The 26,232-nt window shown below is 48.0% G+C and overlaps 1 protein-coding gene across 2 annotated transcripts in view; it reads right to left on the bottom strand.

Moving 5' to 3' along the window:
• Window positions 1-26,232, bottom strand: part of LOXHD1 (lipoxygenase homology PLAT domains 1) — a 192,108-nt gene that overhangs the window by 34,799 nt on the left and 131,077 nt on the right. Inside the window, exons 29-34 of one of the 2 annotated variants that reach the window (XM_055416819.2) lie at window positions 23,979-24,133; window positions 20,603-20,812; window positions 20,377-20,512; window positions 7,892-8,100; window positions 6,843-7,028; window positions 3,947-4,074 (exon numbers count right to left, since the gene is read on the bottom strand). In XM_055416819.2, coding sequence (XP_055272794.1) covers window positions 3,947-4,074; window positions 6,843-7,028; window positions 7,892-8,100; window positions 20,377-20,512; window positions 20,603-20,812; window positions 23,979-24,133 — 1,024 coding nt within the window. The remainder of the gene's footprint in view (window positions 1-3,946; window positions 4,075-6,842; window positions 7,029-7,891; window positions 8,101-20,376; window positions 20,513-20,602; window positions 20,813-23,978; window positions 24,134-26,232) is intronic. The other variant, XM_088833409.1, reaches the window with a different exon arrangement.

Below are 26,232 nucleotides of genomic sequence, written 5' to 3' on the forward strand. Positions count from 1 at the left end.
CTAACCAGGCCCAAAGCCTTAGGCTGCAAGGGCAAGTTTTTAATGGAAGAGTTTTAGACATTGCCAAGAAGCTGGGAAGATTTGTAGGTAGTGGAAGCCAGGGGCCATTCTGAAGGGCAAACCCAACAGAGCTCTGAGAATCTGGTTTGCTTCCAGACCAAAAAATTTCCTAGTTCATGGGGTTTCCACTGGGCCTCGGGATGATTCCTTACAGGCACTTAATTTCCTCTAGAGAAAAACATCTCTTTGCCTAAAAGTAACCCCTATCTCCATTAGAGACACTAATTGCCTCAAATTCCACTGTTAGAGGCATATTCCTTAGGTTGAAGCATTTCCTTTTGAGGGTATCTTTTTTTCTGAATACCACATCAATTCACCACCATCTCAAAGTGAATTAGTTATGAACAGTTTCCCCCAGAGTGGCAAGATGACAAGTTAGGGGCTTCAACTGGGGAGAGGGGTTGAGGGAATGGCTATCAAGTTTGACCTCTGGGTACAGTATTTTACAACAGGGGTGTTGCAGCAGGCAAACCCACACAATGCCTTCTGTTAGACACAGGCCTGTTCCCGCCTACATTCTGGTCACGTGCCATTTCTTGGGAGGATCTCTTTGCACAGCACTAAGCTATGAGAACGACACAAACCCAGTGGGTCTCACTGTCCGAGTCCCCAAGATGAGGTGTTGACATCTATAACAAGGATTCCAAGACACAGACCAAACACTGGGCCACTTGCAAATGAAATAAAGCAGACTATATTTTGGGTAAGAGACCTGAGTTTTCAAACCAGTGTATTTAAGAAATGATGGCTCTTCTCATAGCATAAATCTTAATTCAGAAAAACAAAATTCTTTAACAAGGTGCCTCAAAGCATTTATAGAATGGTGTGACTTTCAGAAACATTTTTGGAGTTTAGATACTACCAGAAAAGAAGTGTCTATCTCTCCCACCAGCAATTATGTACATCTCTAAAGTAAGGTGGAATGTCGCCGTGGGATAATTAATCTGAGAAATTCCAAGGATTTGGGGCTGAACTGGAGATGAAGGTCAAAGCATGGAGGTGAAGACTGCGAGAGAGTGGGGAGGCCGACCACAAACTGAAGAGGATAGCAGAGCTCTGCCCATTGGTTCTGCAGCAGCCACCCCAGGCCGCCAGACCGCAGCCTTGCCAGCAGTGGGCCCACGACGCTCAGGACTCAGTCAAACCTGCCTTCCTGATTTTCCCCGACTCCTGACTCAAGACCAACTAGATAAATACAAAGATACTCCTCTATCCAATCACTCAACCTTCAGAAAACTAAGAGATGGCATCCGGTCCCATCACTTCATAGCAAATAGATGGGGAAACAATGGAAACAGTAAGAGACTTTTATCTTCTTGGGCTCCAAAATCACTGCAGATGGTGACTGCAGCCATGAAATTAAAAGACACTTGTTCCTTGGGAGAAAAGCTATGACCAACCATACTAAAATGCATAGACATCACTTTGCTGACAAAGGTCCGTCTGGTCAAAGCTACAGTTTGTCCAGTAGTCACGTATGGATGTGAGAGTTGGACTATAAAGGGAGCTGAGCACAAAAGAATTGATGATTTTGAACTGTGGTGTTGAAGAAGACTCTTGAGAGTCCCTTGGACAGCAAGGAGATCCAACCAGTCAATCCTCAAGGAAATCAGTCCTGAATATTCATTGAAAGGACTGATGTTGAAGCTGAAACTCCAACACTTTGGCCACCTGATGCAAAGAACTGACTCATTGGAAAACTCATTGGGAAAGACTGGGGGCAGGAGGAGAAGGAGATGACAGAGGATGAGATGGTTGGATGGCATTAGTGACTCGATGGACATGAGTTTGAGTAAACTCCGGGAGTTGGTGATGGACAGGGAAGCCTGGCGTGCTGCAGTCCATGGGGTCACAAAGACTTGGACACAACTCAGCGACTGAACTGAATCCAATCACATGAGCTGCCTTGATTCTAGTTAGCTCTCCTCCAGTTCTCCCATGCCTTGAATAATGCTGCACTCTGAAGCTCTTCCAGGATCCTGAGAGCTTTCAGCCTCTGCCAAACCGAGTGATGGTGCTCACACTCTGGCTGTAGCAAGCCGGAAAGATACAGCCTCTGTTCTCATTTGACCTCTGGTATATTTCCACAATTACGTGAGTTCAAATCCCAGCTTCCCTGCTGATTACCTGAGTGACCTCGGGGCGTTACTTCACCTTTCTATGTCTCAGGCACTTTATTTGTTGTGAGTTAATATATGTAATTGTATTATTGTTATAGTTAATATAAATATTATTATATGTATATATTAATTCTCTCTATATATATAGAGCACTTACAATGGTGCCTGGCAGGGAGTAGGTGCTCACTGAATGTTACCATTATTACAATCACTATCAGGGGAGAACAGCTCAGGAGAGAATTCCAGGAGGAAACAGGAGTTGCATAATAAGAGCATAGGAGTGCTAGGAGAAGAGAGGCCAAAACTCTTCTCATTGGATCTCCCCAGACACAAGCTGCATAAGACGAGCAGAGTTCCCACTCTCATGGACTGCTCTGTCCAAGAGAAGAAGCCTCTACATGGCCGCCAAGAGCTTCAGCAACTTCATCCCCCCCAAGCACCGTCCCTCCCATCCTTACCTCCTCCACCCTCCAGACGTACTTATTGAGTGCCCAACACACGCAAGGCCAGAGGCAGGAGCTGTGAGAGCTCAGAAAGGATTCTGCCCTCCAGCTTTGATGGAAGGGTTTCATTGTGGGGTCGCACAGAGTCGGACACAACTGAAGCGACTTAGCAGCAGCAAGAAGCTGGGCAAGGTCTGTGGGAGGCAGCAGTATGCGTTCAGAGGAGATTGGCTGTGGGTGGGTTGTACAAGCCTTAGGCTTGGGTTCTGGGTCTCTGCCCCCGATCCTTAAAATATCAGGGGTCAGGGATGGTTTGGGGGACAATGGCCGAACACAGAAAACCAAACAAAACCTACGACTAAGTTGGGGATTTAATGAAAGACGCAGACAGGTCCTTTCTAGAAGGACTAAAGAGGTCCACCAGTACTGTCATTACTAATAACTATCTTAGGAGGAAGTGGAACCTAAGGCTTAAGACTGGGCCACCTGGGCGCACTGCCCAGGGCCAAAGCTTACTGGCTATGGGAACTTTAGCAGCATGACTTGACCCTCAGTGTCTCAGTTTTCTCATCTGTAAAATGGGGATGATAATAACAGTCCTCACAGAGTTGTAGGTAGAAATAAATGTGTCAATACATTCAACGGGCTTAGAAAAACGTCCAACACAAAATAAGCCCACACCAGTGTCCGTGTTGTTGTTGCGATCCCCTCAGGTGTTGAACTTCATGAGTCTGAGCATCTGTTCTTCCCAGTTGGACTGTCTCTCCAGTGTCTGAGACAGTGCCTGCTTTGGGTGTTCAATTGTTTTTTAATATTTGAATGTTTTTTTTTCACTTTTATACAATCATTTTGAACTTGTAGGCAAGTTACAAAAATAGAGTTGGTTTCTGTGTTCCCTTCAGCAAGCTGCCCCTAATGTGAACAGGTTACATTACTACAGTAAAAAGAATGAGAGCAGGAGATTCACGATGACACAATTCTATTCACTAACCTCCAGACCTTACAATAAACCCTGTACAGTGACAGAAGGAAGGAAGGAAAGGGGGAAGGAAGGAACGGGGACGATGGGCTGAAGTGATCAAGGAGGGCTTCCTGGAGAAGGTAGATTTGTGCTAGCCTTTGAAACAGAAAGGTCTTGCAACAGAGAGAGTGGATAAGAGGCATTCTAGGAGGAAGGGATCACACAGACAGAAGCGTGGAGGCTGGAAGGCTCCAGCGGATGAGGGGAGAGTCAGAGGGTAGTCTGGTTGAAGGCGGGATGGGGCTGGAGGGTGGAGGATTGGGTGTGTGCAGGGGCAAGGGGCGCAGGCCACGTCCAGACACCTGGCCTTCTTCTTGTCCAGCTGCACTTCCTCTGTGCTGCCGTTGAGGCCATAGAGGGTCATAAAGATGCTGGAGTCGGTGCCACCGCCCACCACGTCCCCGGTCCACACCGTCATCTCGTAGAGCGCCTGTCACGAGAGGGATGTGAGTCCTGGGCTTTGGTCGTAACCACCACCCCCGGCGAGCTATTATACTTTGCTCTCGCTGGGGCAAAAGAACACGTCCTCCAAGCTCCACGGCTCTGAAAAGAGCCCTCCCACTAAACAACCGTGAGTCTGGAGAGCAAGAGCCAGGCCTTGTCACTGCCCAGCTCACTGCTGGAGAGGTGTTCAGTTTCTGAGCGAGAACATGTGTGGAGTAGGAACATGACCGATCGCCCCGCATTAACTGAGCTCCTTGTTAGGTTGGGAAGCCCGACCTAAGTCCGTTCATGCCAGCAGCATGTGTTGGCCGGACATGGCTTTTGGAGCCATTCAGGGCACCACTGGAACCCCAGGGCCATCCCCGCTGCTAGCTGTAGAACCTGGGCAGATGTCCCACCCTCTGCAGACTCTGCCTCCCCTCAGTAAATAGAGATACGCACTATGCAGAGCTGTGAGAGCCACAGACACCTCGCCTTGGTGCCCGCTCTGGGCCTGGCATCAAGGGGCCGCAGCAGTTCTGGGGGAGTGTCAAAGCCAGCTCACACCCTGCGTGTGTGTGTGTCGGGGCTGATGGTTGAGGGACTTCTGCATCTTTCCGCTTGTGAGGTGGGCCAGCCACCTACTGTAGGTGCTTTTCACTTTAGACTGGAGTTTTGCCCTTTGGCCTGAGGTTTGCTCCAAAGAGGGTGTGTTCTCTTTGTCTCTGCCGGAGGAGGCGAGAACAGCCCCCTCCCCGCAGCATGGTGCTTTCCCCGAGGCTCCTGCCTTGGTTCTTCCTTTGAGGGGTGGCCTCAGGGCAGGAGGGGCCATCTTCACCCCTGACCTGCAGTGTCCTCTGGCACCTGACCTCTCATGCCACAGCCTCTTGCCAGGTGCCCAGTTAGGTCTCAAAGGTTCAGGAGAGGCCTGCACACACAGCCAAGGGCACGCCATGCTGACCATCTCCTTGTGTGTACCCATATCCAGCCCCTTCTCTCCCCAGGGGCTCCCACACTGCAATATCACTGTCGCAGATGCCGGATTCCCACCACCAGTCACCTTCAGATTCAGAACCCGTGTTATTCATGTCAGTGATCACATCCCTGACACTGTCCTTTTCAGGCAGCACCGAGAACCTTCACCACCACATTGCAAGGTCAGAAGCAGTATTTCAGGCCTGGCCAGGATGACACGTTTGCCGGGGGAATAACTGAACTACACTTTGCTTTCCCAGGAAAATCCTCTTAGGCCACCTAACAAGGGCGTGTGTGGTGGGCACAGAGCTACGGGAACAAAAGCAGAAGCCTGACTGCTCGGGCTCTTACCCAGCAGACTCAGAACAATCAAAGCAAGCACTTGAGGCCCCGTGGAGACTGGCCCCTTAAGACTGGGCTTGCCAGACTCCTGTCTTCTCCAGGTCCATCTTTTTTCTCTTCTTTACACAGACCCATCTCTTTTTATGCCATAGATGTGTTTCCAGAAAGAGACACAGAAACAGGCTTTTGTGATTCCAGTCTGATATCAGATGTCCCGGGGAGGTGGCCAGTCCAAAGAGCCCTAGGGTTCTTTGTGAAGTGACAAACCTGTGTTCTTTTGTAACATGGATAACTGGGGTGTGAGGGTTTGGATTTCCACAGATTAAAGACCTCAGAGGGAGCTGAGCCGTACTGAGGGGGGGTGTGCATGGGCATTGGGGGGGGGCGCACACACACACACGCCCACATGCATGCTGGGAACTGGGTCAGGACAGGGGTCCCTGGAAGAACTGTGTGCTCTCTCCCACTGACCGTCTGGCCGCAGATGCAGATGGCTGAGCAAGGGAGGGGGTGTCTGTGCTGTAGGAAGTTCGGCTCTCCAGCAGGAAGGAGATGGGCAGGCATCCACACTCCTGCCTGAATAGAGTTTAGAGCCCACAACTCAGCCCTTCCTTGTTTCCACATACAATACAGGCATGGCACGTACCGGTCCAGGGCAATGTCTTCTTACCTTTGTGGGACAGCTTCCGACCTAAATCTACTAGCCCATTGATTTGGATTCAGGAACAGAGATGAGGGCTGGGACCTTCTGTTGACCCCACAGCTTTTCAGAGAAAGAGAAGTCTGCAGGGCCACGTGACACAGAAGCCTCTGGGTCATCAGTTGACCACGTGTCCTTGGGTCCACCACCCAGGCAGTCTGCTTCCTGCCTGGCACCGACCTGTGACTTCATACAACTCAGCCCAAGTCATTTGGCCAGCTAGAGGTGGAGCTGGGACAGGCACTCAGAGCACCTGCCTTCCAGCCTTTTCCACTTAAGGGGGATCTTGGGCAGATAGCACTCACTGCACTGAGACCCAGGGGCTCACAGCATCCCAAATGCCATCTGTCCCCATCACCAGCCTACCGGTGTCAATGGAACATCCTCTGGAGAAGAATGACTCTGTACATCTACACAGAGCACGCTTCTCATGGACTGTTCATGGTCTCATTAGTTCTCATCAATACCTCACATGGGAGAGGATAGGAAGCATTATTTCCACGTGCTATGTGAGAAGACCAAGGCCCAGAGAGGCCAGATGACCTGCCCAAGGTCACACAGCTGCAGACAAGAAGACACTTGAGTCTCATGGCTCCTAGCAATGTGGGTCTGGCTGGTACAAAGGGCTGCAGCCCTAGCCACTGCCCCAGGGATGAGTCTGCTCCTTCTCTCATGTCCATCTCCCCTGTGCTCGCCCCCTTCACCTGGCACTCCCTTTGCAATGCCGTGCCATCCACACACACAGATGCCCTCTATACCTTCACCCCGATGTTCACCACCATGGCATCCAGGAGGTCGAAGACACGGGAGGTGACACCATCTCCTCGGTCCTTGGCGAGCCAGCAATTGCAGCGCAATATGTATTTGGTCCCCTGGGTGGGCACGGCCAAGCACAGCTCCTCCACCAGCCAGCAGCTCTCGGGGGAGGCCCCGTCATGGCCCAGCTAGGTGGGGACACACCAGGGCTGTGAGGATGGGGCACAGCTGGGCAAGAAGCCCTCCCTGCTCAGCATCCCCTCCCCCATTTGTTATCCCACCCCCCACCCACCCCTGTCTTCAGCGCTGCCTTCCAGCGTTCTCTACACTCACTGATCCAAGTCCCACCTGTGAAGATGGAGAGATTTTGCAGATGCAATGAAGGTCTCTAATCAGATGACCCTGAGTTCATCAAAAGATTATTCTAGGTGGGCCTGACCTAATTAGGCGAGCCCTTCAAAAGCGGGTGTAGACATCAGAGAGGGAAGACATCACAGAGATTTGAAACAGAAGAGATCCTCTCTGAATGGCTTTGAGGAAACACGCTGCCTGGCTTTGGAGAGGGCCACGTGGCAGAGTATGCAGGCAGCCCCTGGCCTTGGTCCTACCACCACAAGGGAACTGATTTTCTCCCACAACCACTGAGCTCAGGACAGGATCCCAAGTTTCAGACGAGACCAGAGCCCTGGCAGCAACTCTGACCTCAGCCCAGTGAGACCTTGAGAAGAAGACACAGCTAACCCAGGCCTGGACTCTTGGCCTCACATCTGTGTGGCCTTAGGTTACTAAGCTTGTAGTGACTTGTTACAGAGCAATTAAAAAAAAAAAGCTAACACACAGACATGCCTTCTGGGTGGGTGGAGAATGGACCTGGAGGGGCAGGCGAGGCATCCAAGGTCACCCAGCCAGTTGAAGGCAGAGGCCAGGAGCTCTTCCTGTGCTGCCTGTTCTGAGCGGGGCTCAGGTCAGGCCCAATCAGCCTCCCACCCTTGGACAGGTCAGCTCCTTCCTTCCCTGGGGGTCCCCACCCTGAGGCCCTAGAGCCCAGCACCTCTATTTTCTTGATGACGCCCACATCCAAGCCAGCAACATAGAACTCCTCTACGGAGCCGCAGCTGAAGCCCTTCTTCCCCCGGGGGTAGTCCAGCCAGATGCGGTTACTGCGCTCGTCCTCCTGCCCAATGAGGATGACGTAGGCCCGGCTGTCGGTGGCCGCGTCCTTGTGCTTCCCCGTGGTGACTGACACGTAGTAGGGAATAACTGCAAGAGATCATGGGAGCCCAGCCTCATCACTGGCCGGGGGACCAGGGCGGGCTTGGAGACTTGGAAATGACCTCTGGAGGCACTGATCTCAGCTCCCTGTCTCTGAGACAAAGTATAACAGAGCTTTTCAGACTGGTGAGCTATCTATGGGGAGTGTCTACCCTCCAAGGGGGCTTCCCACGTGGCGTGAATGGTAAAGAACACACCTGTCAATGCAGGAGACGTAAGAGATGTGGGTTTGATCCCTGGGTCAGGAAGACCCCCCAGAGGAGGGCATGGCTGTCCACTCCAGTATTCTTGCCTGCAGAATTCCATGGACAGAGGAGCCTGGTGGGCTATGGTCCACAGCGTCACAAGGAGTTAGACATGGCTAAAACAACTTAGCATGCACCCTCCATGGAGTGAGGGAGTTGCTAACTCCCAAATGAAGATCAAAGAGAGATCACTGTGACAACTAAAACCCTGTTGATCAATTAGCTTAGCTGCACCCAGCACTCCCATGCGAAGTGGGGCGAGAGCAATAACTGCTACCCAAGTACAGGGTAGATGCCTGACAAGCACACTATGGACATAAAAATGAGGCTGGCAAAAGTAATTTCTCATGAAAAGTAGGAATTTAGAGAAGAAAAATAATGGTATTTATATGTGTAACATGATAAATGAAAGTTCTAGAAGGCATTCATTTCCAAAGCAGGTTTTAAACAGCATAAAAACCTGCTCAGGAAATATGCATAGAGAGAGTTCTAGTTGCCCCACCAGTGTCCATTCTCCTTACAGCTAGGGGTGGTCACGATATATAAGATGTTGGGAAATTTTCTTTTAAAGGGTCTGACTCAACTGGGAGGAACACCTTTTTGTTCCTTACCCTTCCAATCATTGTGTTTGGAATGTGGATGTGATATCTGGAGCTCCAGCAGTCATCTTGGAACCATGGGCAACTTTTACGATGGAAGCCACTTGGAGGACTGCTAGTTTGGTCAGGTTGAAAGAGCCTAGGACCCTGAATTCGCTGGAGCTGCTTTATCAGTCCTATGTTTCTCTTTGAACTTTTATGAGTAAGAAAAGAAACACTTCATGTTTGTTACTTGTAGTTACTAACTAAAACAGGTTGGAAAACCTCCTAATTACCATATGTAAAATAGATGACCAGTGCAAGTTCGATGCATGAAGCAGGGCACTCAAAGCTTCATGGGACAATGCAGAGGGATGAGGTGGGGAGGGAGGTGGGTGGAGGATTCAGGATGGGGGGACATCTGTACACCCATGGCTGATTCATGTCGATGTATGGTGAAAACCACTACAGTATTGTAAAGTAATTAGTCTCCAACTAAAAAAAAAAAACCTTCTCCTAGCTGACCTTCCTAAATAACTTGGGAGACATTGCCCTGATGAAGCCGATGTTAGGTTATGCAACCTGTAGCCCTTTGAAAATTTTCCAGACTAGAGCTTCCTGGCTGGAATTACCCTCATTGTTTTCTGCCCATGGCTATATTTCATCTTTACAAAAAGAACCCCATTGGCCTGTCCACAGTTGATCCTAGTGCTTAGTTCAGTTTAGTTCAGTTCAGTCGCTCAGTTGTGTCTGATGTACTCTGCATATAAGTTAACTAAGCAGGGTGACAATATACAGCCTTGACATACTCCTTTCCCAGTTTGGAACCAGTCCATTGTTCCACGTCCAGTTCTAACTGTTGCTTCTTGACTTGCATACAGATTTCTCAGGATGCAGGTAAGGGTCTGATATTCCCATCTCTTGAAGAATTTTCCACAATTTGTTGTGATCCACACAGTCGAAGGCTTTGGCATATTTAATAAAGCAGAAGTAGATGTTTTACTGGAACTATCTTGCTTTTTCAGTGATCCAAAGGATTTTGGCAATTTGATCTCTGGTTCCTCGGCCTTTTCTAAATCCAACTTGAACATCTGGAAGTTCTTGGTTCACTTACTATTGAAGCCTTGCTTGGGGAATTTTGAGCATTACTTTGCTAGCGTGTGAGATGAACGCAATTGTGCGGTACTTTGAGCATTCTTTGGCATTGCCTTTCTTTGGGATTGGAATGAAAACTCACCTCTTCCAGTCCTGTGGCCACTGCTGAGTTTTCCAAATTTGCTGGCATATTGAGTGCAGCCCTTTAACAGCATCATCTTTTAGGACTTGAAATAGCTCAATTGAAATTCCATCACCTCCACTAGCTTTGTTTGTAGTGATGCTTCCTAAGGCCCACTTGACTTCGCATTCCAGGATGTCTGGCTCTAGGTGAGTGATCACACCGTCATGGTTATCTGGGTCTTTAAGATCTTTTTTGTACAGCTTTTCTCTGTATTCTTGCCACCTTTTCTTAATATCTTCTGCTTCTGTTAGGTTGATACCATTTCTGTCCTTTATTGTGTCCATCTTTACATGAAATGTTCCCTTGATATCTCTAGTTTTCTAGAAGAGATCTGTAATCTTTCCCATTCTATTATTTGCCTCTATTTCTTTGCACTGATCACTGAGGAAGGCTTTCTTATCTCTCCTTGCTATTCTTTGGAACTCTGTATTCAAATGGGTATATCTTTCCTTTCCTCCTTTGCCTTTAGCTTCCCTTCTTTTCTCAGCTATTTGTAAGGCTTCTTCAGACAACCGTTTTGCCTTTTGCATTTCTTTTTCTTGGGGATGGTCATGATCACTGCCTCCTGTACAATGAGATGAACCTCCATCCATAGTTCTTCAGGCACTCTATCAGAGGTAATCCCTTGAATCTGTCACTTTCACTGTATAATCGTAGGGGATTTGATTTAGATCATACCTGAATGGTCTGGTGGTTTTCCCTACTTTCTTCAATTTCAATCTGAATTTTGCAATAAGGAGTTCATGATCTGAACCACAGTCACCGCCTGGTCTTGTTTCTGCTGACTGTATAGAACTTCTCCATCTTCGGCTGCAAAGAATATCAACAACTGATTTCGGTATTGACCATCTGGTGATGTCCATGTGTAGAGTCTTCTCTTGTGTTGTGGGAAGAGGAGGTTCTCTTGGCTAAACTGTTAGCCTTTGCCCCGCTTTATTTTGTACTTCAAGGCCAAGCCTGCCTGTTACTCCAGGTATCTCTTGAATTCCTACTTTTGCACTGCAGTTGCCTATGATGAAAATGACATCTTTTTTGGTTCCACTTCACCTGCTGTTAATTCCTTCTTGTGTGTTTTTCATTTCAGTTATTATATTCTTCAGCTCTGATTGGTTCTTTTTTATATTTTCTAGTTCTTTGTTAAAATTCTCACTGTGTTTGTCTTTGCTCTTCCCTAGTTCAGTTAGCATTTTTATAACTAATGCTTTGAACTCTTCATCTGGTAAATTATTTATCTCTGTTTTATTAGTCACTTTTCAGACATTTTTGTCTTGTTCTTTCATTTGAAACAAATTCCTCTGCCTTCTCGTTTTGCTTAACTTCTGCTGTCTCTATCAAATTAGGTAAAATACAGTTACCTGTCCCAGTCTTGAAGGGGTTTCCTTGTGTGGGAACAATCCTATCAGTCTGTGTGTGCCCAGAGGCTTTGGCGAGACAGCTGGGTCTGGAGTCAGCACAGGTCGCGTCTTCCCCTCGGGTGTGCTGGCAACTCTCACCAGGGTGGGAAGTGGGATGGAGAGGCCAGAGCCAGAGCCAGGCGTCAGCCAGGGCCTCTGCTGTGCTCAGTGGCCAGCACTGCCCTGCTGGGGTTGGGGTCAGGTGCAGGGTTGTTGTTGCTATTCATTGCTCACCCCATGGACTGCAGCATGCCAGGCTTCCCTGTCCTTCACCGTCTCCTGGAGTTTGCTATCCCAGAGGTCCAGCGTGCTAAGGCAGAAGTTCTGAGGGTCAAGTTCAGATTGGTTCTATTTCCTCTAAGTGTGTGTACTTCCCCATCACTTTCATCCTAGAAGGGAGTAGTGTTGCAGTGAGAGAGGTCAGAGTGGGCCCCTGGTGTGGCCAGAGGCATGCACTGGGGCGGTCCTGGTATATCAGAGCATCATCTCTGCGAGTGCCAGCAATGGCCATGCTCACCCCATTCAGATGAATCCCAGGCCCCAGAGGTCTCTGTTCCCCACGATCGCACACTCTCCTCGGCTATGACAGACTTCACCCTAGTGGAGCTGTGCTGGAGCTAGAGTGGTGGAGTGGGCAGTCAATATGGGAAGTGGGTCAGGGGTCCTGGGCAGTTACAGTCTGCTTCTTCCTACTTGATCCCAGGAGTAAGCATGCCTGTGTGTGGAATCTAGGTTTCTTACAGCCCTTCTGTAAGTTCCACAGATTTTCAAATCAGTTATGGGGAGTCATCTCCTCAGTATCAGACCCCAGGGAAGGGGTGCCCAATATGTGGTCCAAACTGCTCACTCCCCAGGGAGGATTTCCTAGCCTGTGTAATCCCCGACTCTTCTCTGTTCCGTCCTAGGAGCACCAGTCCCAACCCAATCACTTCTCTTTCCTTCCTACCTGACTCCATGTGGATCTTTCTCTCTTCCACTCTCCAGTTTGTTTTCAGTGAGAGCGGTTCCACATGTAGATGTATTTTAGATCTGTTCATAGCGGGAGGGGAGCTTGGTCTTCTATTCTATCATCTTGATCTCCTCCCTCTTAAATCCTTAATTTCTTATATTCCCTGGACTAAAGCTGAACTGTGAGCCAAAGTCAAAGATTTTCCCAAAGCAACCAAAGATTCTTACAGATCTGAGGAGGGATTTAATATAGTCATTCAAACTCATCAACCTGGCTTCTCTAACATGTCAGCTAGTTCATGTGCTTGGTGATAAAGGCCAGGCCCAGCACTGAATGCAAACTATTAATTGGGAAAATCCTAAAAGATGTCTAGAATCACAACTGGGAGTCCATCCTGCTTTCTCACTATAGAAATACCTTGAAGATATTGCAGGTTCAGTTTTGGACCATGGCAATAAGACAAATATTCTGATAAAGTGAGTCACATTAATTTTTGGCTGCCCAGTGGATATGCCACCTGATGCAAACAGCCGACTCATTGGAAAAGACTCCGATGCTGGGAAAGATTGAAGGCAGAAGGGAAAGAGGGCGACGAAGGATGAGACAGTTGGATGGCATTACCAATTCAATGGATATGAACTTGGGCAAACCCCAGGAGATGGTGAGGGACAGGGAAGCCTGGCGTGCTGCAGTCTACTGAGTCGCAAAGAGTTGGACACGACTTGGTGACTGAACAACAACAGACTGTAATCTATAAAGTGTGCAATAGCATTATATCTAAAAAATGTACATGCTTTAATTTAAAAATACTTTATTGCTAAAAAATACTAACCATCATCTGAGCCTTCAGTGAGTCATATTTGTTCCCCCAGTGGATGATCTTGCTTCTATGTTGATGACTGCTGACTAACCAAGGTGGTTGTTGCTCCGGGTTGGGGTGGCTGTGGTAATTTCTTAAAATAAGACAACAATGAAGTTTGCTGTATTGACTGACTTCCTTTCATGAACAATTTCTCTGTAGCGTACAATGCTCTTTGATAGCATTTTACCCACAGTAGAACTTCTTTCAAAATTGGAGTCAATCTTCTCAGACCCTTTCACTGCTTTATCCACCAAGTTTAAGTAATATTCTAAATCTTTTGTTGTCACTGCAGCAATCTTCACAGTATCTTCACCAGGAGAAGATTCTTTTTCAAGAAACCACTTTCTTTGCTTATCCATAAGCAACTTTTCCTCTGTTAAAGTTTTATCGTGAGATGGCAGCAATTCAGTCCCATCTTCAGGCTCCTCTTCTAAGTCTAGTTCTCTTGCTATTTCCAGCTTATCTGCAGTAACTTCCACTACTGAAGTCTTGAACCCCTCAAAGTCATCCATGAGGGCTGGAGTCAACTTCTTTCAGACTCCTCTTAATGCTCATACTTTGAACCTCTTCCCATGAACCACAAATACTTTTAGTGGTATCTAGACTGGTGCATTCTAGAGGTTTCCATTTAACATTTCCCAGGTTCATTAGAGGAATCACTATCTATAGAAGCTATAACCTTATGAACTGTATTTGTTAAAGAATAAGACTTGACAGTCAAAATTACTCCCTGATCCACAGGACACAGGATGAATATTGTGTTAGAAGGTGTGAAAACATTAACCTCACTGTACATCTCTATCAGATCTCTTGGGTGACCAGGTGCCTTGTCAATTAGTAGTAATATTTTGAAAGGAATCTTTCCCAAGGGGGAAAGGGTGGGATGGGATGAACTGGGAGATTAGGATTGACACATGTCCACTATGGATACTATGTATAAAGTAGAAAGCTGATGGGAACACACTGCAGAGCACAGGGAGCTCTACTTAAAGCACTGCAGTGTCCTAAATGGGAGGCAGTCCAAAAGAGAGGGGATGTATGTATGCGTTTTGCTATGCAGTCGAAGTTAACACAACATTGTAAGGCAACTATACTGCAATAAAATTTTTAGAAAGCCATGATATCAAGTCATGTATATGAGTCAAGTTTTATAAGTAAAATATATCATATAGCAAAAAAGGGGAAGCTTGAAATATTGCAATAATGACCAAAATGTGACAAAAAGACAGGAAGTGAGCAAATACTATTGGAAAAATGGCACTGATAGACCTGCCCCACGCAGGGTTACCACAATCCTTCAATCCGTTAAAAAGAAAAAAAATCTGTGAAGCACTATAAGTGTATTAGTCACTCGGATGTGGCTGACTCTTTGCGACCCCATGGATTGTAGCTCACCAGGTTCCTCTGTCCATGGAATTTTCCAGACGAGAATACTGGAGTGGGTTACCATTCTTCAAGGGATCTTCCCAACTCAGGGTTTGAACAGGCAGATAGATTTTTTTAACCATCTAAGCCACCAGGGAAGCCCAGAAGCACAATAAAGTGAAGTGCAAAGAAAAAAAAAAAATCAAAATGAGGTATGCTTGTATACGATCAGCCTCAGGCAATCACTAGGTGACTTCATCAGGCAATTCCTAAGGCTTTTCCAAAGCCTGTTGATTGAAACAAAATTGAGGCTTGCACACAAAAATCTAATAAACCTGCTCATAACTATTACAATTGATTTCAGATGACTGAATCCCCCTGGGTAACTTTTAATTCTATGTTTATTAATTGTTAACAGGGACCGTTCCCTTCCAGCAGAAAAAAAAAAGGCCAGGATGGAATGGGAAACTAGGTCTGCTCCAGGTTATTTAACCTGGCACACAACCTCTCTTGTACTGAAGATGAGTCACCTAAAAGAAAGATGGCCAAAATTCTTATTCTTCATCTCTAGTAAATGAAGGCCCCTAAACAAAACCTAAACCCTTTAGTTTCTGCTGTTAGTGCAGAGCCAAGACACTGGAAAAGAAATTGCTACAAATTTTAAGCACTTTAGACACTGTCAGCCCTCCAAATAACCTCTCCAAGTGACAGTCACTCAACCATGTCTGACTCTTTTCAACCCTATGGACTGTAGCCCTCCAGACTCCTTTGTCCATGGAATTCTCCAGGCAAGAATACTTGCGTGGGTTGCCATTTCATTCTCCAAGGGATCTTCTCAACCCAGGATTGAACCCAGGTCTCCTGCATTGCAGGCAGAGTCTTTACCATCTGAGCCACCAGGGAAGCCCAAATAGCCTCTCCAGTGTCCTCCCAATTCTCTAGGGCAGGGCTCACAGGAAATACAGGGGCTCTTCCCAATCCTCCCTCTTAATGGGCTTGGAGAAACATTACCCCAGGTTGGGAATGAATCTCTCCCAGTCCTAAATGTCACCAGAGCCATACTCCCAAGGCTCAACCCCACTACTAAAACAGCCCCTGCCCCACAGTACTAATCAGTTCAAATAGTGGAGATTGCTAATGAACCTCGAGAGGTTCCCGTCTCTGAATCTATTTCCTTTTGTTTAGGCCCTTTGAGAGATACATGTCTTTTTCTTCTTAGTTCCTTTGTCCCTATCCATTGATTAGACCAAGATTTCTTACAGAAGTATCATGTTGGAATTTCTTTCTCCCCCAAAGGAGAAATAATTCTAGGACTTGACAGTAGTCATCAAAGCAGCCTACCAGATGAGTTAAATGACATCTTTTATTTGCTCTGTGTCTGACAGTACTAGAGATGGTTCTGGAAACACTGATTCTTTGTCCCAATTGAATCAGCTACCACCCTCCTTAAGGGCAAAATCCTTAACCGATACTGGCAAAATTCACAGTGCACCTCCAACCAAGATTCAAATAGATTCTCAAAATCTCTTCTCAGAATTAATCAATGTCCTACAAATGAAGAACCCTTCCAGGCACAAAGTCAATAATAGAAGATTACAAGGCTCAAGGCTTCATTATCTCTTGTACTGGCTCCTGTAACTCTCCCATTTTGCCATGAGACAATGAAAGAGCCAAAGGTAGAGAGGTTTCTCCTGAACCTCAAGCAATAAAAACAACGCTATCCCTCAACACCCTATTGTTCCTAACCCTCAAATGGTACTTCTGTCCACCCCCACTGGAGCAAATTCTTTACTGGAGCTTATTTACGCAGTGCATTCAATTAGTATTTCAGTAGAAGAAGCTAGTCAGTACCTTTATGCATTCACTCTGGAAGAAAAAAATTCACCTGGACAGTAACGCTTCAGGGTTTTATTAGGAGTTCTTCCTACTTCTCACAAATCCTGAAGCCTGATCTGGATGATAAAAATTTCCCTAGGGATCTACTTTGGTGCACTATGTGGAGGATTTGTTTCTTTGCTCTCCTTCTCAAGCTTTCTTTTAAGAAGACAGTATCCACTCGCTAAAGTTTTTAACCTTGAAGGGACATAAGAATGCCAAAGAAAAGTCGCAGTTTGCCTCAATCCCTAGTTTCCACATGTAAGGCATCTGATATCAGAACAAGAGTTATAACTAGTTCCAGACACACTTCACGGTGTCCTAAATTTCCCCAAACCCCAAATTAAGTGTTGACGGCTAGGTTTTCTAGAGTTACTTTGTTATTGCGAAAAATGAATTCCAAATTTCTCTCTTATGGTCAAACCTGTGTTTGTTTTACTAAACAATAATAACACTGACCTAATATTATGGGAAGAAGCAGATGACATAGCTTTTAAGGCCTTAAAGGAGAGTTTGATGAATCCACCTGCCCTTGGGCATCTCAATGATCAAATTTCCTTTTCCCTTTTGGCATACGAAAAGGAAGAAGTATGTGTATATCTTGGGGTACATGCCCTAAAACACAGGGAGAACCATTGGCCCACAGGGTATAACAGCCAGTAACTGGAACCTGTGCCAGTGGTATACCCCCTTTGCCATTGAAGCCCTTACCTTTTGGGGAAGGGCTACCAAAAAATTCCTTATGAGATCTTGAACCATTTTTGGGCCTCACGCAGTAGAAGCCCTCCTGAATTCTCATCACATTCAACATTTCTCAGTCAGCTGTCTCACTTCCCAGGAAGTCCTTTTGTTAACTGCTCCTTACAAAACTCTTTTACATTGTAATATCCTTAACCAGGCTACTCTTCTCCTCTCCATGATGAAGTCCCTCCCTACTGATTAACGCTGACGGGTCACCTCTTGACTCTCCTGATGCTCGTCAGGAAACTCTTTTGGGTAATGTTGACGTCTCATGGTTCACTGATGGTTCCTATGCAAAAGGTGACAATGAGAAATATTTTGCTGGGTGTGCTACTGCAACTCCTTTGATGTTGTTACTCTAGCCCTATGGTACAAATGGTTACTCCCGAGTGATCTCAAGAGGTTGCCAGTCCTGACAGACTCATACTTCAGCCAAAGATAAACTGCCAATATTTATACTGATGGTAGATATGCTTTTGGAATAGCTCATGATTCTGGAATGTTGTGGAAACAGCATGGCTTCTTTACTTCCAGTGGAAATAAAATTTTAAATGGCCCCTATGTTCAGGAATTATTGGATGCAATGTTTTCACTTGCAGTTTTAGCTATTAATAAGATTCTGAGGCATTCTAAACTTGACTCGCTGGAAGCTAAGGGAAATCACCTTGCTGACATTTCTGCAAGGAACGCTGACCTTAAAGGAACTAATAGCAGTCAAACTTCTGTAACGGTTCAAAGGAATATTTCCCCCAAATGATAACTTAGCGAAACTAGCTAGAAAAGCCCAACAATTGGCCTCAGAAAAAAGAAAAACAAGATAGGAAATTCAACAGTTTTTGGTTTGATAAAAAAGAGAAAGTTATTTGGTTTGGACCAAATAACAACCCAGTCTTACCAGAGAGTAAAATCCCCACTCCTCACCACTGTCCCTGCATCAAACCATTGGTCTACTGGAAAAATGATAGCATCCATGAATCAATATTAGTGAGGAAACATTAACAAAGCCACAAAAGCGCTTACCTCACTATTCCACTTCTCTGAAACACAACTCAGGAAAATCTGCTTGCATTGCTTCTGGACCTTGTAAACTTACTAATGGACCATTTGAGGTCTGGTAAATGGATTTAATACAACTTCTTACGTCTCATGGAGATACATATCTTTCAGGCATGGTCCGTATGTTTTCACACTGAATGGAAGCCTTCCCTTGTAGACAGACTACTGCCTCTTCTGTGGACAAAGCCCTTTTGGAAAAGATTATACCTACTTGAGAAACTCCTCTTAAACTTCATAGTGATTGAAGAACTAATTTCGCTAGTCAGTTACTTTGATGTGCGTGCATGCTAAGTTGCTCAGCTGTTCTGACTCTTTGCAACCCCATGGACTGTGGCCCACCAGGTTCCTCTGTCCATGGAATTCTCCAGACAAGAACACTGGAGTGGGTAGTCATTCCCTTCTCCAGGGATATTCCCAACCTAGGAATCGAACCCAGGTCTCCTGCATTGCAGGCAGCTTCCTTTACCATTTGAGCCACCAGGGAAGTCCAGGTACTTTGACAAGTCTGCACTATTTGGCTGGTTTTAATTCACTTTCATTGTGCTAACCACCCTCAAACCTCTGGTTTAGTCAAATGCACTAACAGCATTATTTCAGTGGTAATTTCTGTAGAAACCCTCCAAATACCTTAGCAAAAAGCACTGCCATTGATCTTTCTAAATCTTAGACCCACTCCTTTTGGAACTCATCAACAGACACCCTTTAAGATAGTCACAGGACACCCAATGTACTTGGCTTCTGCTTTTTCTGATCCACAACTGATAAAAGGAGAGATACTCTAATACAATTTCTATTGAAAATAATCATGTTATTTGTAGAACAGTCTTTTCATGGTACGCTCTTTGGAGACAAAGATCTTAAGCATTATGCCTTGCGATCTGGATATTTTGTTTATTGGAAAAGACTATCTTCAATCTTGCTGGAAAAGCTCCTGGGAAGTACTGCTAACCAACACTTGTGCTATCAAACTCCAAGGAATAGATTCTTGGATTCATATGACAAAGAAGGCAATTAAATCCTGATTGGACATGGACATCATCCAGTCACATGAAAGTAAATATTTCCTGGGACTGAAGCATACAACATCTGATGAAACAGCTTTCCCAAGATATCCAGATCAGGTCTGTCAGAAGTGTGTTTCCAAACCTCCGATGGAGATATAAAGCTTCAGGTACACTCCAGAGTCTATTATCTTGGTAACATGGACTTTGGATTTAAAAAAATGCCTGAGATTTCTCCCTCCTTCCTTGTTACTCAAATGTGATCTTATTAGGTTTTCAATCTGTACACTTTCTCTCCAACATGGGACACTGTACTCAGGAAACGTCCTTCCTGACACCGAGGGACAAAAAGCTGCTGAGAAGTGAAAACCTGACTCATCAGTGATGCTTTCATAAAAAGAACTCCGTCAAGAGAAGAAAATAAAAACAAACAAAAAACTAGACACTTTTTAATTAAATAGTCAGGAAACCAGAAGGGGGAGCTCTCAGGCCCTGTGACAACAGACAGAGCCCAAGAAAGACTCCTCTTCTATCCTGGCAACAACTCAGCCAATGAAAAGCTGTGGCCTCTTGATTTACTCCAGCCTTCCCAACTTCCTTTTCTCCTCTATAAAAGAGTTCTCCTTCGCTTGCTCTGTGGGGACTTTGCATACTGCAAGTTGTAACTGTCTGCTGATCCCAAATAAGCTCATTTTCACTACAGAAATAACCTGCAGTCTTTTTTTTTTTTTTTGGTCAATGTCTCAGTTCACAGAGCTGTTGTGGGGATGGAAATAGCTTGTGAGGAACCTGTGTGCAAAGTACAAAATGTTACATGTAAGTGAAATGACGGTGAGGTTACTACGCAGCCTGTCCAGGAATCGTTTAAACACATTTCCGTGTGCCTGCCACCCTTTGATGAGCTCTCTGCCGGGCTTACCTGGGCCCTCCTGAACGTAGTCGGCCATGGGCCCCGTCACCGTGGCGATGTCGACGTCGGCCATCTTGGAGCTCAGGGTGATCTCCCAGAAGTCGGCGGGGCTGCTGCAGTTGCTGCTCCGGTCCCCGGTGTACTCCTGCCGGGAGGACCGCAGCCCGCCCGTCGCGCCGCTGGCACCTTGCCCTCCGCGGACTCGCCCCAGGTGCCCCACCTGCCTTCCACGCACCTTCTCATAGAAGAGCCTCTCCAGCCGCCCGTCCTCCTTCTTCAGGGACAGCCAGCGTCCACACAGGAACAGGAACTCATCCTCATTGGTGTCGTTCCAGATCTCCACCTTCTCCACGTACCAGTCTGCGCACCACTTGGTGTTGTCGTGGCGGAGCTTGATCTTGTAGATGACGCCCAGGTCCGCAGCCTCGATGATGAAGGTGTCGGCCTGGGAGTCCAGATTCGTCGATTTGGGTGGGGGCGCCTCCCTGCCTCCACCTGCTCCGACCCCATCCATCTGGTACCTTTCATCCCCCTTAATTGCTGGGCAGAACAGACCTTCCAGGCCGGAGCCCTCCAGGCCCAAATCCCCAACACAGAGAGTTTGATATTCCAAGGCCTTGCTTCCACAATTGCCCTGTTTTACAGTCTAGCTCCTCTTGGGATAAGAGTACATCTTGCACATGCTGAGTTATACGGAGTATTGGCTTGAGGTCAGCTAGGAGGCTGGATGGTAAGAGCTATGGAAGAGGTGAAATCTTTCTGAATAACGAGAGAGCGCTTGAAATTCCCGGGGGGAAGCTAGCAGTTGGAGGAGCCAGTCCGCGCTGCAGTAGAGCAGAGAGGGGAGAGGCTACGGTTCAGGCCAGGCTGGGGAGCATAAGGCATGACACCTGGACTGTGAGTTCATGAGGGATTTTGTGGGGGGTGTGACATAGGCCCTCCTCTGTGTCCCTGATTATACCTTTTGTGATGTGACATGGTATTCTTGAGTGCTTACATTCCTTTAGGAATGCTCAGTGAGATGTGGAGTTCTAGGTTTGGGGAGTTGGCAGGAGCTTGGGGAAGGAGAGGCGGGAGAGGTGACCTTGAGTGACACAAACTTTCATTCCAAAAGATATGCTAAGTCACTGTACTGAGAGCTGGGAACCCAGGGATAATAGGATGCCCGGTGCCCCTCCTCAGGACAGTCCAGGTGGTGGTAGCAGCCACCTGTGTGAGGACTAGGGCCAGGGCTGGCAAGACAAGCCTGGTGGTGGCATTAAGCTGAAGCTGGGCCTTCCAAGAAGCCAGGGCAGGTCAGACCGCAGGCTGAGGTAAGTTCAGGTAAATGGTGTGATCCTCATGGCAGGTGTGGACCTGTGCAGGCCTTAAGAGTGCTGGCAAGTGGCTGAGCCCACACCGTACGACATGGCAGTTCCACTTTGCATCTGTCCTGGTGGGACACCTTCATATGTACACAAGGATGCAGGATAAGTGTTTACAGTGGAAAGTTAGGACCCACCTAGGTTTCCAGTGTTGGGGCAACAGTAAATAACCATGGCAGTGTCGTACATGGAATGTTATGTGTGCAGTGGTTACAAAGAACAAGCCAACAACATCCATGTCTGACTATCTTGACAGAAAGATTTCAAAGGTACCCCATTGCCTGCAAAAAGCACCCATATAGGATGATACCTTTTCTGTAAAAAGTTAAAGCCGCAGAGCAGTGTTATGTATTTCCTATGGGCATATGTGCACAGATGCAGAAAAAAGCCTTGGAAAGACCTGGACACAGGAGAGTGTGTGGACCATTCTGGCAACTGGGGCCCAGGGGAACTTCTATGCAGGCTGGCAAGGCAGGCAGAGAAGATCTGGGAATCCCATGAAAGGCTCAGGCCAGATCTGGGATCGGTGGGGAGCCTTGATGAGTCCAAGTGAGAGAGTGACTCTGCCACCTTTGGATGGATTAACTGGGGAAGCCTGGAGGGTAGATTGTATTTCAGAGGTCTGGCGCAGGGTTCACTAAGCAAGGTGTGATAAGGAAGGTGTGACAAAGCTGACCGGGCTGATCTGAGGGTCATTTAGAGAGAGATTCTCCAAGACCAGGTGACTGACTGGCTGTGAGTGGGAGGGAGTGCTGACAGAGAGAGGGGTGTCAAGGTGACTCCTAGATCTCAAGCAATTGATTAGAGAAGCGGAAGCTTTCACACACTGAGCAGTGAACAAAGTCCGAAATCATCAGTGACTGAGCCAGAGGCTTCTCTTGCGATGTCATAATTGCTAAGAGAGAAAAAGTCTGAACCTAAACACCGAGGAGAATGGATGGCATCACCTTCATTTACACTTTCACTCATCTGTTCATTCAATAGATATTTTCTGGTGGGAAATGAAGTCCAGAGCCCCTTCCTTCTTCCTCAGGTGGTACCTGCCCCGGGGGAGTCCCTTTCCCCTCCCCACCTTCTCAGGGAGCCCTGGGCCCCGACTCCCCTGGGATCTTGAGCCCTGGCTAGGGCTCCTTCCAGGTGGTCTGGCTGCTGGAGTCACCAGCCAGCTGCAGACCCACTTAGATGACACCTGCTATCCTTGGCCTGGAGTTATTTTCCTGTTTACCAAGTAGCGAACGTTTCAGCACTAAAGGTCATGCCTGGCTGAGGCTTGGGCTTAAGGAGACCCCAGTGAACACAAGCTGGTTGATGTGGGAATCTATCTCCCCAGACACGTGGCTACGAGGAGAACCGCAGACAGGGTTAGGAGCCAGCCGCCTGGCTCTCCTCCCCGGGCTGTAGCCTGGCCTGTGGGGCCTCTGGCAGAGTTAGGTGAATGGAGAGGAGGAAGGGAGCCTGAAAAGTGAAGAAGGGTGAAGGTGGCAGAGAGAGGGGTGCTCCGGCAGGGAGAGGGGCCAGGCTGGTGAGAAGCAAGTGTGGACGGAAATCTTCCTTTGGTAAAACCACTGTTAGGTTGGAGCTGGTAGGGCCTCGGATCCCACTATCCAATTGGATGGTCTTCACGCATTTTTTTTGTAACCACAGATCCCCTTGATTAATAGAAGGCTTGGTTGCCACCCCAACAGATAGGCCAGCTCAGAGTGGTCCCATGCGGGAGGAGGGGGGTGCCCATCTGCTACCCCCACTCTTCCATGGCTCCCTCGAGCTTCCATGCTCGAGAGTTTTGCACAACACAGCTGAGCTGATTCACACCAGGCTCCTTCTTTCACAGATGAGGAAACTGAGTCCAGAGATGCTCAGCCATGGACAGAGTGGATGGCAGACCCAGCCCTCCAGACCTCTATCTCGTTCAAGCCTCTGTTGAGGCAGCCCCGTGACTCTGTGGTGTTCACACTCATGGCCCATGTGCAGTGAGCTGCATTCTCTGAAGAAGACCCAGCAACCTGGGGCTCACACAGCCTCTTGCCTGCTCAAGTCCCACCTCCACTCCACATACAGGACCCAGGGTTTGGGCGTAGGCTGAGAGAGGGGGACCAGATGCCCTTGGGGGATGCATGGGGCAGATGCCACCCCAAGGGTCAATGACATCCCACAAAGGTCCCAGATGGCCTCAGGGACCAAGAGGAGCTGGCCCCCGGAACAGAGGACCAGAGGAGAGGGGTGGGGTAACTCGGGGGCCCCACCTACCGTTCCTCTCTCGAACTTGTTGGTGCGGTTCTCTGACTTGCCCAGGTACCGCTCCCCGGTGTCCCCTAGGTCCCCATAGATGGTGATGTAGACCTTGGCGTCCGTCCCAGCCCCGGGAATGTTTCCTGTGAAGATCTGCACCGAGTACAGCACAACTGGGTGGGCAGTCGGACAGACACACAGACCAAGGGAAGAAAGGGATGGCACTGTTTAGTTTGGGGGAACTGGATTTGCAGGCGGAGTTCAGCTCGTGGCCCAGGCCTCCAGGAGGACTCAGTGTCCTTTTTGTGTGCTCCATTGTGCATGCTCTGCCACAAGTCCGGCCAGATTCAGCAGTGGGAAGTTTGCCTCTAAGAGACCCAAGGGATGGAGACTTTTCCAGCATCCCTCAAAACATATACCCCACCCCCACCCCGGGAAACTGCCTGCCACGCATGCACATCCTGATCACTCAGTGCACCTGCCATGACACACTGGAGGGTGACCAGCATCAATGCCAAATCCTTCTAAACAGTTTAGAAGGAAAAACTAAGTATTTAGGGAAAAGCTAAGTATTTCTAAAAGGATAGGTTCCCCTCAGTGTCTCTTCTCTAATTTGCATTTACTCTTGAACCAACCTGCCCCAGTGCTCCAGGGAACCACCCCTCACCAAAGCCACAATCACTGTCACCTACTCTTTTGTCTCCCACGGCCTTTGGAAAGGGCTCAAAAAATACGTGGTGTGACAATTATTACAGATCATTAAGGAAAATAAAACCAAACACTGTCTTGCTTTTGTTTGACTGCTAAGCATTCATCAGGGAAGAATAAAGCAGTCACTCACCCAATCCCCACCCCGGGGGGGCGGGAGGGAAGACGCATCTGTTTCTGTGATGGCTAAGCATTCTCTGTCCCCTCTCCACAGTCCTTTGTGCCAGGAGCTTTGGAATTTCAGGCCAAGGAAGAGGGGACTTAGCTGGATAAGGGGAAGGATGGAAGTTGTGGCTTTGAGGTGAAGATGAAAACGACCCAACTGGGAAGAAGTTCAGCTTCCCCAGCCTGGGAGCTCAAGAGTGCCTATGGTGGGAGGAACTCCCCATCTGCCCACAGGGACCCAGGAAGGAGACAGCTGCCAAGCCTGTCTGAAGCCTTGAAGCAAGGAGGTCTCCAGGGTGAAGAAAGGGTCTTTTGACAAAGCCAGGCTCCTTGGAGAAGCCTTTCTGGCCACCCAGAGAAATGAAACCTGTGTGCTGGCTGACAACCAGCAGCTACAGTCTCACCAGGCAGCAGAAGGCCACAAGTAAAGGTTGTCCCCACCCTGGACTGAAGGCCAGGTCCCTGCTGGGAGCCTCAGGATTTTTATAAGACCCTAGAAAAGGAGACACCCCCTCCCTGCAGTGACTGAGATGGACACTCTTACAGCCCATGCATGTGGGCTCAGACCACATGGAACTAAATGCAGGACAGCCAGGTGATGCGAGCTGCTCCGCCAGTGGGAGGGAACACGCTCACGCCTACAGCATAGCTCCTATCATTATCCTCATTTTCCCTTGGATCCATAGCATTATTCTTCCCTGCTCCCCTTCTGCCTCTCTCTGCTCCTTGAGCAGCTTTATAGGTTCCTAAACATCTGCCTCACCCCAGATGCCCGTGTCTTCCAGTTCTGTCCGCTTCCTGCAGCTCTCACCCTGCACGCTCTGGGTTTGGACTTCTGTGAGTTCCCCAGGCTGTATCTCCAGCCCAGGTCCCTTCTGCGCTCTGAACCCACATCCCTGTGTCCACCTGGACTGGACCACAGGCCACAAGCTCACATCCAGTCCTGAACTCCGCCCCCTTTCCCATCTTCCCATCTCCATCACCCCACCCAGCAGTCTGCTGGCCATACCTCCTTGGGGAACCAGGAGACCTGCCCCCAGAGGCTTGTCCCCTTTGAGAGTAGGATCCAGCACTGGGCCCACTTGAACCCTGGCCCCCCGGCCCCCACCTTGCTCAATTCGGCGAAGAATCCAGCCAGCATTTCACATACACATTAATAACATCTTCTTTTGTCTGAAGGAGTCAACGCGACCCACACCTGGCTGGCTGATATGACAAGAGGTGACACTAGGAATCTTGCCGGAGTTTGGACACAGCTGTCAACTGTCCCCACTCTCACTTGTCCTCCCCGTCCATTTCCTGACTGTTCATTCAGACCTGCTCCACACCTGGGAGGGACCTTTTCAAAGGCGGCCCTTGTCCCAGAGTGGGGTGTGGGGTCCCCAGGGCTGTGATTTAA

The sequence above is a fragment of the Moschus berezovskii genome, chromosome 28 (assembly GCF_049115385.1).
Source record: "Moschus berezovskii isolate FMDL1 chromosome 28, NW_MosBer_1.0, whole genome shotgun sequence".
NCBI lineage: Eukaryota > Metazoa > Chordata > Mammalia > Artiodactyla > Moschidae > Moschus > Moschus berezovskii.